Source organism: Arachis ipaensis, chromosome B7 (assembly GCF_059453495.1).
Source record: "Arachis ipaensis isolate K30076 ecotype BB chromosome B7, ASM5945349v1, whole genome shotgun sequence".
NCBI lineage: Eukaryota > Viridiplantae > Streptophyta > Magnoliopsida > Fabales > Fabaceae > Arachis > Arachis ipaensis.
This window is the reverse complement of record NC_142442.1, coordinates 9,441,094-9,456,437: the sequence shown is the minus strand read 5'-3', so window position 1 is coordinate 9,456,437 and position 15,344 is coordinate 9,441,094. Positions and strand designations below refer to the sequence as shown.

Here is a 15,344-nt window from a genome sequence, read left to right as displayed (position 1 = left end):
TAGTTTGAAGAAGGGGATTGCTTTTTGGGCTGATGCTCCGAGAAAGCGAGATAGGGCTGTCAGTCGACCGGTGAGCTTTTGAACGTCGCGTAGGTTTTTTGGGCTCGTCGTCTCGAGAATGGCGCGACATTTCTCCGGGTTGGCTTCGACTCCGCGTTTGTGTAATCATGAAGCCGAGGAACTTCCCTGCCTCCATTCCGAAGGCGCACTTTGTTGGGTTGAGTCGCATTTGGTGTCTTCTTAGGGTGTCCATTACGACCTTGAGGTCGCTGATGAGTTGTTCGTCGGAGTCAGTTTTGGCGAGCATGTCGTCTATGTAGACTTCTAGTTTTGTTCCGGATAGGTTCTAGAATATTTTGTTGACGAGCCGTTGGTACGTTGCTCCGGCGTTTTTCAAACCGAAGGGCATGACTGTGTAGCAGTACGTGCCGTCGAGGGTGATGAACGCCGTTTTTTCCTCATCGGGTCGGTGCATGGGTATCTGATTGTAGCCGGAGTATGCGTCCATAAAGCTGAGGTATCGATGTCCGGATGCGGAGTCCACTAGTCCGTCGATGTTCGGCAGGGGAAAGGCGTCTTTTGGGCAGGCTTTGTTGAGGTCCGTATAGTCGACGCACATTCGCCATTTCCCGTTGGATTTCTTTACAAGTACAACGTTTGCCAACCAGGTCGTGTAGGGAAGTTCTCGGATGAAGTTTGCTTCGAGCAGGGCTTGTACTTGTCTCTTGACTTCGGCCGCTCGGTCTGCTGACATTTTTCTTCTTCTTTGTGTTACGGGTTTGGCTTTGGGGTTCACGGCTAGCCGATGGGACATGAAGTCGGGATCTATCCCCGGCATGTCGGCTGGTGTGAAAGCGAACAGGTCTCTGTTTTGTTTTAAAAATTGGGAGAGGTCTTCTTTTAGGTTATAGGGGAGGTTCCTGTTGATGAAGGTGTACTCGTCCTTGGTTTGTCCTATTTGCAGTTTCTCCATGTCGCCTTCCGGTTCGGGTCTAGGTTGGCCGTCTTGTCGAGCGTCTAGGTCGGCTAGGAATATCCCGGCAGCGTCGCGGGATTTTTTCCGTAAAGCCAGGCTGGTGTTGTCGCATTCTGCCGCGACTTCCCGATCTCCATGGATGGTTCCGATGGAGTCGTCCTCCGCTACGAACTTCATAAGGAGGTACTTGGTAAAGATGATGGCCGAGAAGTCATTGATTGTCTTTCTTCCGAGGATGACGTTGTAGGCAGTGGAGTCTTTTAGGACCACGAATTCGGCTAGGATTGTCCTCCTCTTGTTGCCGGTTCCTATGGTGAGAGGGAGTGTGATGGAGCCTTCCGGTTTGAGGAAGTTGTCCCCGAGTCCCGTGACACCGTTGCGGTGCATCTGGAGATTTTCGTCGCGGAGCCCAAGCTTGTCGAAGGCCCCTCGAAAGAGGATGTTGGAATCTGCGCCGGTGTCTACTAGTATTCTTCGGACTAGTCCGGTTCCAATCCTTGCCGAGATTACGAAGGGTGCGTCTTCGGCTGCGGTGCCGTGCTGGCAGTCCTCGGGTAGGAAGGTTATTGCTTTGTTGGTCACGGGAGTTGGGGCTTGGTTTCTGACGGCCATTACTTTAAGGTCTTTTTTTATCGTGGATTTTGACTTGCATGGTGCATCTTTGCCCGTGATGACGTTTACTATGATGGTCGGGTCTTCCTCTGGACTTTCTCTAGGGGGTTGCTTTTGGGTTCTCGGGTTACGTCCTTCTCTCTCCGGTGACCTGTCTTTCTCCGCGCGTCTCGGTTCTCTGATGATTTTGGCAAATTCTGGGAGTTTGCCGTCTCGTATGGCTTGTTCAAGAGCGTCTTTAAGGTCGAAACAATCTTGTGTTTTGTGACCGTAACCTCGGTGGTATTCGCAGTAGAGGGTTTTGTTGCCTCCTGTCCTTTCCTTGAGTTGTCGGGCTTTCGGAATGATGCCTCGATCTGCTATTTGGTGGTATATCTCGGTAATTGGTGCAGTTAGGGGCGTGTAATTAGAGAATTTGCCTATTCTCGGTGGCCGGCTGGTCGGCCTCGGGTGGTCCCGTTGATTTTCTTTGGGTGTTGGGTTATGGTGAAAAGTCGAATTGCCGCGTTGGGTGTTGCCGTGCTGCCGCTTGTTGGCCGCGACGACCTGGCTGACTTCTTCGTCGTTGATGTAGTCTTTGGCGACGTTCTGGATCTCATGCATGGTCCATACCGGTCTGGTGGTGAGGTGTTTGCGAAAATCTTCGTTCATTAGCCCATTGGTCAGGCAAAGGCTTGCGACGGAATCCGTGAGTCCGTCGACCGTTAGGCATTCGTCGTTGAAGCGGTCGAGGTATTTTCTTGTGGATTCGTCTTGTTTTTGTATGACCCCCAGCAAGCTGATGGGGTGTTTGGCTTTAGTGATCCTAGTAGTGAACTGGGCCATGAATTTTCGTGTAATATCGTGGAAACTGGCTATGGATCCGTTAGAGAGGGCGTTGAACTATTTGATCGCTGGCCCGGCGAGGGTTACCGGGAAGGCTCTGCATCGGACCGCGTCGGCCGCTCCTTCTAGGTTCATTCTGGCTTCAAAGGCCGTTAGGTGTTCTTGGGGATCCTTAGTTCCATCGTACTTCATATCGGTAGGTTTGTCGAAGCCTTTGGGGAGTTTTGCTCTTAGGATTCTTTCTGTAAAGGGTGTAGTGCCCATTATTATATGGTCGTTTCTCGTTCGTTTTGTGTCTCGGTGTCGCCGCTCTTCATCTGAGTCGCACTGGTGGCTTAGGTCTCGGGAAGCGCTACGGTTGTGCCTCTTGCTGTATCGCCGTTCTGGCGATTTCTCTCCTCTGTGGTCGCGCGAGGTGCTGCGACCGTTCCTCGTATCATGTCGCCGAGTCGTCGACCTTCCGCGACGAGACTTTGACCGGGAAGTCGCATGGTTTCCGTGTTCGTTATGGAGTCTGTTTCTGGTGGTCAATTTGCCTTCGAGCTCTTGGACCCGGAGGCAGAGATCTTGGATGATTTGAGCTGCTTTGTCTCCCGTGTTCTCGGGGTGTCGCGGTTCCGTAAATATACGGTCGTTTGTGTGGTGGATAGCGCTCATTATCCTAACTTGGTTTGTGACCTCTTGATGTTCTGGGGTCGGATTTCTTGGTCGAGAGTCCTCCCGACTTGAGGAAGCTTCTTCCGGTATGTCCCCCATTCCGATTTAGTCGGCGCAGGTTCCCCACAGACGGCGCCAATGTACAAGATGTCTCTGGTACGGGTTGAGAGATAGATCGGGAACCTGCGGGTCGAGGCGGATGCCGGACCACTTGACTGGAGCGATGGGGGGAGGTACCTGCAAAGACACTCCGATGCTCAAGTCAGAATGGATCTGAGAGGTATAAGGTACGTGGAATGAATGAATACCTGGAGGGACCTGAGTCCTCTATTTATAGGTGATGAAGAATATCTTATCTTATCTTATTTGGCTAAGATAAGGGAGACGTTTGAATTCGAAAGTCGGTTAGGAGTCTGAGAGTGCCGTTTTCGGGCCTTCTAGAAGTGAGGAACGGGTCGGACCCGGGGAACCGGTGTTGGGTTCGGTCTTGGATCCGGGATGGTGGGCCGGATCCGTAACAAAGAGAAAGAGACTATTTCTTTTAGTATCAAGTTTTCATTAAATTATTGAAGAAAAGACAAATTTATCTATTACTTGATCATTTTAGTACTAATCTATGGACAACGAGTCAATAAATACTTTTTTCTATTTTATATTAAGTGTGTTTTTATTTTTATTTTTATTGTAAATTAAGTATCATTTTTTAATTTCAAGTGATTAATTAATTTTTATCTATTATGTCCTTTGTTCTGTAATGTCCTTTCTTCTGTTATAAACAGAAATTTAAAAGACTAAAGAATTAATAAAAAATAATATTAGAGATATTTTATTTTTCTTTTTTTACTGTTTATATTTGTAATAAAATTCTTTTAATACATGTATAAAATAAAAAAAAATATTTAATATAAAATAGAGAGAGTGCTAAATAGGTTGGATAAAGGATTGTTGTAAATTATTCTCTAATATACCAATAATTGATTGATTAGTGAAATCAATTAACCAAATAAAAAAAAGGTTGTAGGAAGTGTGGAAACTTATGTTTACAAGCAATAGTATTAAATAAAAGAGGTTATTAATTTATTATTATAGCAGAGGTGCAGTGGTAACTGCTGACCAAGGGAAGAAGAAAGAAGGCAGCAGCATATAATAAATGCTAGTAGTCCTTAGAGTTAAGGACATGATAAATTTTAGAGTGAATATTCAATTTGGTCTTAATAATTATTTTAAAAAGATTATGAGATTTTTAATAAAAAAATATTTAATTTAATTTTTAAATTTTATTTTTATGAAATTAATTAATTTTTGTGTAAAAATAAATTAAAAAATATTAATACAAAAACTAATTAATTTTATAAAAATAAAATTTAAGAATTAAATAGAATATTTTTTTTGTTAAAAATTTTATTATTTTTTGAAATAATTATCACGACTGTTTAGAGTTTTTCTCTAAATTTTATATAAAGAATAGTTAGTATACACGAGGCGATATGAGATTTCATGAAATGATGAAAGTTTTGGATGCAATTGCAATAATGCCCCCCGTGACTTGACTTTATTTGCTAAATTATAATCATTTCATGAATTCATAAATCACATAACATAACATTGTGTCTCTGTCTGTCTCCCTCATGGACTTGGTAAAAGAAAGGACCCCATTTATCAATCAATTTCATGGCTTTGGCTTTGTGTTGAGACTTGAGAGTTGAGACTTTTCCAGAAAAAAATTACACTCTTAATAGTTTATACTAAAAAACTAAATAATTAAATTTGCATTAGATTTAATTTAATTTAAGGGTTTTTTTTATTTCACACTTTATCTTTTAGTCCACGAGACCAATCAATTATTGCATATATAACATATGATTTAGATTTTTCACACTTATTTAAATGAATAAAAATTTAAGTATTACCTCTAAAATTACATATAGAGTATCCTAAACTTATTAATCGGATCAAAATTAATATAACAAATCCTTTTAATTTAGTAACATATAAAATATGAAAGGAGAGGTTTTATAAAGATACAACAGCCTATAACACATAATTTAGGCTATTTTTAAAAAATTCATTCTTAATAATCTAATATTAGAAAAAAAAAATCGTGAGACCAACCCACTTGTGGAGCACGTAGAAAACAATTACACTCCATTAAGATAAATCCAAAACAAAGAGACTCATCAAATGTCATATTCTTTTTTGCTGGCGAGCTTTGATGGAATTTTGGTTCAACCAATCTTTTCTGTTTACTTCTTATATAAAGACAATTACGTGCTACTTTTCTTTTGTGTTCATTCTAGGAAGTTTTCGCGTAGCAAAATCTTCCACTTTATAACTGGATGAAATTACTTGAAAACAAGCTATGTTAGTAAGATAATCAATTAAACTTTTATAGAATAATCGTTATTTTATATTGGAATCAGTCAGATAAAGATATGCCAAAAATATTTTTTTTAAATATTTTTTAAAAATATTTTTAAATAATTAAAATTTAATACATATAATCGATTAAATTATGTTATTTTTATTAAAATTAGATAGGACAAATTAATTTAGCCAAAAAGCTAATAAATTAATTTTGAACTGGTCTAAATTAATATTTTATTTTTATAAAAAGTAACTACACTATTTCTATTATAAAAAATAACTAAAATACTATATATATATATATATATATATAATAGAAGTTTTTTAGTCATTTTCTATAATAAGGATATTGTAGTTATTTTCTATAAAAAAAATAATATTAATTTAGACCAATTTAAAATTTAATTTATTATTTTTTCGGTCAAATTAATTTGTCAGATTTAATTTTAACAAAAATTAACACAATTTAATCAATTATATATATATATATATATATATATATATATGTTAAATTTTAATTATTAAAAAATATCTTAAAAAAATATTTTAGATATGTTTATGTAAGTGACTCCCATTTTATACAATTGGAAGATACAAAGTTACTTTCATGACCTCTTTTTTTCCCTTTAAATGAAAAGACCAGTAAAAATGAAAATGAAAAGACAAATTTACCTTCCATTTAACCAATCTTGTAAATACTCTCATTCGGGTTAAATTAAGACAAATAAGTAGATTTTTCAGTGATTACGGTTTAAAATTCAAAAAGAAATTATAGCTACAAGTACAACATAGTTTTCTATCTACTAACGTGTTGATCCCTTAAAATTTTGAGTTTGAATTTTAAAATTCAAATCTTTATATACGCACATGTATTATGTATAGTCGTATCCTTGGTACTTTGTCGAAGTATTATTTTCGCCGTCAAAATTTAAACTAAAAGTGTAACATACTCAAGTATATTATAACTTACAAGTAAGACCGAAATGAAAGCAATGAAGATTGTTACTCTAACTACATTCCCACTAATTAGTAATTACCAGCATCATGTTTATGATCAACTACTTCATAAGCGGCTAAGCGCAGACGCGGAACAAGTCATAAAACTGATGACAAAAGCCACCGATTCAATACACTAATGTAACTAATTTATATCCCAGGTAACATTAGTCTTTTATTTTGAATTAAGAAGATGGCCAAGATTCTCATACGAAGTTAATAATTAAAAATTATTTAATAATAATTTAGTCAAATATATCAAATTATTTAATAATTTTTAATTAATAATTTTACATAAAATTAACTACAAGTCACACTATTCTTGCTTGAGGTTTAAATTTTGGTGGAGGGCGAAGGGTTATGTAATGTCAGAAACAATACGTACCTGAGGCCTAAGCCAGCATTTAATTTACCTATATGGCTATATCTCCAGACAATGGTCAAGAAGGATATTATGAGCAATACTTTAAAGTTAAATTAGTCAAATTTTTTTGTTTGGACAAATTAGTTTTTAAGAAAACGATAATTTGGACTCAGATTCTTTTTAAGATATTAGACAAATTGGCTTTAAATAAAATAAAATAACAAAATAATTCTTAGTATTTCTTAACATGTGACAAATTAGTCATTCGTTTTTTCAAAAAGAGTAATGTAATAGAGAAATTAAATTATTTAAAATTTTTTAAGAAGTAAAAGATTAATTTGTCCTTTTTTTTATTAGAAGACTAGTTTGTTTAATATTCTAGAAAAATTGGGATTTTTTTTTTTTTTGGTGACTAGAAAAATCGGGATTAATTTGTCAAGAACTAATTTATCCAGACAAAAAATTATTAGAAATTAATTTAAAATTTTACTAGATATTATTTGTCTAAATTTCCTCATTCAATTGAGGAACTCAAAGGGGACGGACAGTGGGTCACATACAAGCTTCAAAGCGCAGGCAAAATAAGAAATGATCTTAAATAGTTAAAATTTGTGCCGCAAATAAGAGAAGTATTATTGTATTCATATAATCATATCTTTCTTCATACCCATTAGCTACTTAACTCTCTTCTTTTTTCTGGTCAGAGTGAGAAATTAGGGATTTTGTAACATCATAGATAGATAACACTTTTAGTAACACTTTTGAACCCTAACTCTAGCTACTTTTTTTTTTGGACATACCTAACTCTAGCTACTTAACTTTAGTTATCATCATCAATGATTTGTTGACAACAAAAGAGAAATGAGTTGGCTCAATATGCAAAAGTGAACGACTTATAAATGCTCCAAAAACAAGGAAACATAGAATTGGGCCAGAGCCTAAACAGAGTCCAACGTGCCTTTGCTTCCCAGTTCCCACCTCCTAGAATTGGTCTTGCCCCAAAATTAAACCCTAAAAAGTTACTTACGAGCACTCTTTTGAATTAGTGCGTGACACAGGGTTCAAAATTTGGCATTCACCAACCAGACATAACTTTGAAGTCATGTTCCCCGCTCATGAGTCTGCCACAAAAAGTTCCCTCTGCTAATGGTGCATATAGTCATGTACTGTTACTCCATGTGATCATTAATGTCCATGCAACATAAATTATAACAAATCAAAGCTGGCTCCTAAATAATTTATGCCTTAGAAATTGAAATCACACGCTAACGCTAAATTCGTACACTAGTTTATTTATCAACAAATTAAAACAGTTAACTATTCCCCTTTTTTTGTTGGGGATTTTCTCTGAGTAGTTGTGAGCTGAGCTGTAAGTAACTAAGCATAATTATTTGGTGTGGCGCGGGTGCACGAAGAAGCATGTGGGGCACCTAATCAAGCCGTTGGCGTTGCAAGATGAACAGCTCCTGAACCCGCCGTTCTTCTCTGCAAAGATCTTGTGGCTACCGCTACACTCCTCGCACACCACGAATCTGAAACCGCCGCACTGATCGCAGCAACTGTTGATCTGATTTGACTTCGGCAACCGTTCAATCAGCCGCTGCAGATCGCCACTCTCATGGAGCTGCCGGACGTCGTCAGCTCCGCCGACGTACTCGCCGCCGATGAAAACCCTAGGGAGCGTCGCGCTCTTGCGGCCGAGGATGGAGTTGAGCTCGTCGCGGAACCTGTCGTCGATAGAGACGTCGCGCTCGTCGACTGCGACGCGGAAGTTCCGGAGGATCGATCTGACGGCGCGGCAGTCGTCGAAGGTGCGGCGAACGACGCGTAGGCTGGTGAAGTAGATGACGACGCCACGGTCAAGGCCAGGAGGCAATGTAGCCTGTGGTGGCGGCGGCGGAAGGGAAGCGCGTGAGCCAAACGCTCGGAGGACGGAGGTGGAGATGCGGATTCTGCGGAAGAGTGAAGAGGATCTAGGTGAAGGAGCGAGCCTGCTTCCGCGTTCGAGTTGTTCTTCTTCTTGGAGGAGTTTCTGGATGTCTTTGAATGAGGAGCAGGAAAAGCTGAGGGAGCGAGCTCCGGAATGCGACGGCGACGGAGATGGTGGCGGCGTGGTGCGGACGCGGCTCGGCGAGCTCAGCCACGGTGGCCACATGGAGCGGTGAAGTGTGAGATAACAGAAAGTGGTTTCGGGGAAAAGGATAGCGCGTGTGTGTAGAGAGAAAAGGTTTTGTGTTTGTGAAAGGGATGAACTGATGAAGAGAAAAAGAAGGGGATTGGATTGGCATTGATTTAAGGGTATAAATGGAAAATGGGTTATTATGGTGCGGGTCACTCATTCATAACCCTACCTAGTGCAGAGCATGTGCGATTTTGTATGTTTAATACTTATTTTTAGTGAGCTATTTGTACAGTTTTTTTTTTTAGTGCTTTTTGGGGAAATTTATTATTTATTAACAAATTAACATTGATTTAGTCACCAAAAAAAATTAACATTGATTTACAGTGGGAAAGGTAATAAATAAATTACAAATAAACAATCACAAGTTGCTACCTTGTGATCATTTTAGTCAAATGTAATGCGAACGGGTGAGAGAGAGGTTAGGTTCAAATTTTGAAAAGATTGGAGAGGGAAAAAAAGGAGGAAAGGAAACTAATATGCAACCATTTCTCTTTTTTGAAAGATATTGTTTTACTCAGAAAATTAAATATTAAATGGAAAAGAAATATTAAATTATTATTAAAATATATTATTTTTTATCATTAATTAACTATTAATGTTTAAAAGTATGAGTTAAAGTACGTTATTAGATTATTAAACTAAAAAAATTGAATTGATAACTAAAAATGATAGTTAAAAATAGGGCAAAAAACCATTATAAGCCAATGCCATCTAGAATTTACGTATATAAGCCAAATTGAAAATGGTTTCAGTAATGCGCCAGAACGTATATTAATATAAATCAAACCAACGTGGTTCGAACTGCATTTGTTAGTAATTCGAACCAGTGCAGTTCGAATTACATGTTGACTGTTGTTAATAAATCGAACCAAGATGGTTCGAACTTCAAGTGCATATAATTCGAACCAGTGTGATTCGAATTATAAAGAGAGAAAGCTGACAAAGTAATTCGAACCAGGATGGTTCGAATTAAACCAACCATAATTCGAGAAAAAATTAATAATTTATTAAAAAAAAGTATTAAAAAATTTATTAAAAAAATTAATAATTAAAAAATTAAAAAAATATATATTTTTATTTCATACGTTAAAAAAAGCTAACAAAATATTTAATTACGAGACTTCTTTAAAATATTAATGAGCTATCAATTCGAATTCCATACCATACTTTTCTGTCCATTTTTAATAGTTCATGAATATTTTTTAATAAATTTTTTTAATAATTTTTTTTAAATTATACTACAAAAAATATTTTATCCTATGCAAAATAATTTTAAAAAATGGCTTAAAAAATGTTAGGAGTACTATAAAAATTTGTAATGTTATAATAACTTAGGTAAATACATGCATGTACTCAAATTTTAAATAAAATACTCTACATAGTCAATAATAATTTAGAAATGAAAGAAAATATTTTATTCCATACAAAATAATTAAAAAATATATTTTATTCTATACAAAATAATTTTAAAAAATGGCTTAAAAGATGTTATGAGTACTATAAAAGTTTGTAATATTCTAGTGATTTAGATAAATACATGATAAAAATATTTTTTCTCTAATTTCTAAATTATTAGTGACTATGTGGAGTATTTCTTTAATGTCCTAAGTGGACATTACAAATTTTTATAGTACTTCTAACATCTTTTAAGCCATTTTTTAAATTATTTTGCATAGAATAAAATATTTTTTTGTGGTAAAATATAAATAAATTTATTAAAAAATATTCATGAGCTATCAATAATGGGCAGAAGAGTATTGTATAGAATTCGAATTGCTCACCATATAATTTGAATCAGAGTAATTCGAACTTCCCTATGCGTAATTCGAATCATGTAATATCTCACCATATAATTTAAATAATTTTATTAAAAAATTATCATGAATATTTTTTAATTAATTTATTTAAATTATACCATAAAAAAATATTTTATTCTATGCAAAATAATTTAAAAAATGGCTTAAAAGATGTTAGAAGTACTATAAAAATTTGTAATGTCCTAATGACTTAGGACATTAAAGAAATACTCCACATAGTCACTAATAATTTAGAAATTAGAGAAAAAATATTTTTATCATGTATTTACCTAAATCACTAGAATATTACAAACTTTTATAGTACTCATAACATCTTTTAAGCCATTTTTTAAAATTATTTTGTATAGAATAAAATATATTTTTTAATTATTTTGTATGGAATAAAATATTTTCTTTCATTTCTAAATTATTATTGACTATGTAGAGTATTTTATTTAAAATTTGAGTACATGCATGTATTTACCTAAGTTATTATAACATTACAAATTTTTATAGTACTCCTAACATTTTTTAAGCCATTTTTTTAAATTATTTTGCATAGGATAAAATATTTTTTGTAGTATAATTTAAAAAAATTTATTAAAAAAATTTATTAAAAAATATTCATGAACTATTAAAAATGGACAGAAAATTATTGTATGGAATTCGAATTGATAGCTCATTAATATTTTAAAGAAGTCTCGTAATTAAATATTTTGTTAGCTTTTTTTTAACGTATGAAATAAAAATATATATTTTTTTAATTTTTAAATTATTAATTTTTTTAATAAATTTTTTAATACTTTTTTTTAATAAATTATTAATTTTTTCTCAAATTATGGTTGGTTTAATTCGAACCATCCTGGTTCGAATTACTTTGTCAGCTTTCTCTCTCTATAATTCGAACCACCCTAGTTCAAATTATATGCACTTGAAGTTCGAACCATCTTGGTTCGATTTATTAACAACAGTCAACATGTAATTCGAACTGCACTGGTTCGAATTACTAACAAATGCAGTTCAAACCACGTTGGTTCGATTTATATTAATATACGTTCTGGCGCATTACTGAAACCATTTTCGATTTGGCTTATATACGTAAATTCTAATGGCATTGGTTTATAATGGTTTTTTGCCCTTAAAAATAATAAATTTTGATGGTCTTCTATCAATTTTTTAAAATGAAATATGTATACAAAATGATTTAATTTTGATATCTTTATAAGACAATTTTTTGGAAATTTTTCGAATATATCTATAAAATTTAAGAACATTGATAATCGTTAGTTGTTCAAAGCTAAGATAAATTGTGTATCTCTCTAATTAAAATCGTCATGTATTTTATATTTTTTAAAGTAAATTAAACTTTCATTAAAATTATGATCAAATCGTAAATGTCGAGGGCACAAATAGTACTAATTCTCTTGTAAATACATATATTGAAGAAAATTTCTAAAAATCATATATATTCAATAGTTTACTATTTTAAATATCTTATGAATAAAGTAACAAGATTAAATATCATTAATAGTATAAAATTATTTGTATATTATCAATATATTGAAATATGTTTATCGTTGTTTTTTATACCTTTGTCAATATAAAATTATTTTTATAACTTTAAATATTATTTTTAAAGGTATTCAAGTTAATTTTATATATTAAAAATGATAAAAAAAAATTTGTAATTTTCTAAGAAGAATATATAGTATTTATTATAAGTTTTGTTTCTAACAAAAAAATATTATTGTATTAAAATAAATCTCGATAAAAGTAGTATGTTTAATTTTAAGGATATTATTAATATAATTTTTATTTAGAAAATAATTATGAAATAATATATCTTAATTTTATCCTCAATATTTTTATTTTATTTTAATTTTATCCTTAATATTTGATTTTATTTATTTCAATTATATACTTAAGTAGTTAAGTTGGACAATATATAAAAATTCTACATTAATATATTACTGATACATTATCTTAGGATTGTCAAGTGTTAGTGACATGACAGTTATCATCACGTTATTATCTCTGTTACTTAGTGTTTGTTTTGGGGTATTGAGATAGATTGAATCAATATTATATTTGTTAGTTCAGAGATTGATACTAAAATTTTTGTCTTTATCTCTAAAATTTCAGTATGTCAGTACCTCCAAAAAGTAGGAATACAGGAGACTAAAATTTTTAAAGATTGAGACTGAAACTTTAATAACATTTTATACCTAAAATACCTTCATTTCAATTAATTAATTATAATTTTACCCTTTGTGCAAATTAAATTAGAGTTTCATTTTTGTTTCAATTTCTGTCTCCCATTTTGCACCAAACAGAATACTGAGATTTATTTTAATCTCTATCTCTTATTCTCAGTCTCTCGTCTCAGTTTTTCGGTCTCTATCTCTCCACCAAAACTATCTTAACGATGTTAACCCTCAAAGTTATAATTAAAACATCTTTAAAACATTAGGGACGCGATTAAAGTAAATTAAATATTAAGAATATTTAAAATATTTAAAAAATCCTAAAAAAAATTAAAAAGATTTTCATATTTTTTATTTTTACATAGAATTATATGGAAGGTTTTTTTTTTTTCATCTTGATCGTGTAAAAAACAAAATATAGGGTTTGTTTATACGTGCAATTGACAGAAGTGTTTTTTTTTTCAAAAGTATAAAATTAATAAATATATTTATAGAAGTAATTTCTAGTGTAAAATTACAATCATGATCAAATATAACATGATATATTTAAATTAAAAGGTATAATTTAAAATAGATATACACATACTTGTGTTTGTATATATTAATTCAATTTTTTATGTAGTAGTTAAAAAATTATATTTTTAAAATAAATATTTTTTTTTTCAACATATGTTTTCAGAACACATTTTAAAAACTATAAAAAATATTTTACTAAGATAATAAAAAAAAATTTAATACACTAAATACATCAAAATATAAAAACTTCTTATTATTATATTATTATAATATACCTTTAATACACAAGATAATTAAATTATTTTAAAAATCAGAAAATTAAATTTTTAATTATAATTTTTTAGATTTGAATTCTCTTAATTTTAAATTTTACTTTAGAGAGTAAAATATGATTTATCATTATTTATTTCATAGATAGAACTAAAAAAAATATTCAATAATAAAAAATTTTATTTTATTCTTTAAAATAAAAATTTAAAATTTAAAGAATTCAAATTCTAACTTTTTTTTTCAAGTTTTCTTTCTCTATAATCGCTTTTATTTATGACAAAAGTAGGTGTAAAAAGCACAAAAAAATCTGTTTACTTTTTAGTTTCACTTTTTTTCAAAAGTATAAATAAACAATTCATTAAATAGAATAAATATTTATTTAAAAAATATATATTTTTATCTGAAAAACGCAAACAACTAAGTGATAGAACTATTTCCTCAATATGCGGTGCGACTTTATTTTTCTATTTCTATTCGCGGTGCAAACCTAAATGCCAATAGCCACTGTATTTTTTATTATTACGTATTGATTGATTATTCATTATTGAAATGCCACTGCATTTGTCATTTGAATGCTTCTGAATTTGTGTCAAACCAACGTTTCCTATACTATAATAAATATAATAAGGTGTGACCAGCACTGCTCTTCATTGATTTTTCAAGAAACAGTTATTGACTACACTTCTTTCTTTAAGTTGCAATAACAATTATAATTCAGAGTTTGACACTCCTATCTCGTGCATGCCACTAGACACGTGCTATTAACTTGTAATGATAGCATACATGTATTTGAGTTGTGCATGTCTGGAAATTACGGTGTCCGTGTCGGCATGGCCAGACCCAGAAGCCAGTGCAATCAACTGTATTAACTATTAAGCTTCAAGTTACATTACATTATAAAGCAAACTTCTTTTTTGGTAGAAATTATACGGCAAACTATAAAAAGTTTAAAACCCAGAAAAATAAATTGATAGTCCGGCTCCGGCCATACAAATCAATTCATGTCGAATCGAATCAAAGAAAGAATGAAGCACCAATCTCTCTCTCTCTTTTCTGCCGGATCTCATACGTTTTCATTTTATTCTCACTTATGGCACATTGTTGTAATTCTAATGATTAAAATGATTTAATTTTTTAAATTAATATAAATATAATAATAAATTAAATTAGGCTTTCTGTAGTTAGATAATAATCTACTACAAAATTATTTGTCACATATTATTGTTTAACAGATTAAATAATTAATTTTTTGAGACTATTTTTATTATTATCTGCATCTAGCTGAAAAGGCGTTCCACTTTTTGGATCCATACGTTCGGCAGTTTATTAGTGTTTGTTTCTCATTCCTCTATTTAACACCGTCCAAAAAGGCCATCTTCTATTTCAGCCCAAAAGAATTTGTTTCTCATAGTGCTGAGTGCTGAACGATTCACCAATGGTTCTCTCATCCTTCTAATCTAAAACATATGTAATATGACTTCCAATAAATACTAATAAAATTAACATAATTGCATTTGTTTTTCTCGCACTAATAACGTCTAAGATGAAGTATGGATGTGTTGTATGCTTATGCATGTGGAAA

At 32.5% G+C, this 15,344-nt stretch overlaps 1 protein-coding gene across 1 annotated transcript; it reads right to left on the bottom strand.

Moving 5' to 3' along the window:
* Window positions 1–7,958: 7,958 nt before the first annotated feature.
* Window positions 7,959–9,214, bottom strand: LOC107609670 (uncharacterized protein At3g28850). Its single transcript, XM_016311683.3, has one exon. The coding sequence runs from the start codon at window positions 8,947–8,949 to the stop codon at window positions 8,182–8,184; it is 768 nt and encodes a 255-aa protein (XP_016167169.1). The 5' UTR covers window positions 8,950–9,214; the 3' UTR covers window positions 7,959–8,181.
* Between the last annotated feature and the right edge of the window lie 6,130 nt (window positions 9,215–15,344).

Bases quoted from the DNA above. Each gene is read 5' to 3' on its own strand.
- LOC107609670 (XM_016311683.3), bottom strand. From the start codon at position 8,949: ATGTGGCCACCGTGGCTGAGCTCGCCGAGCCGCGTCCGCACCACGCCG.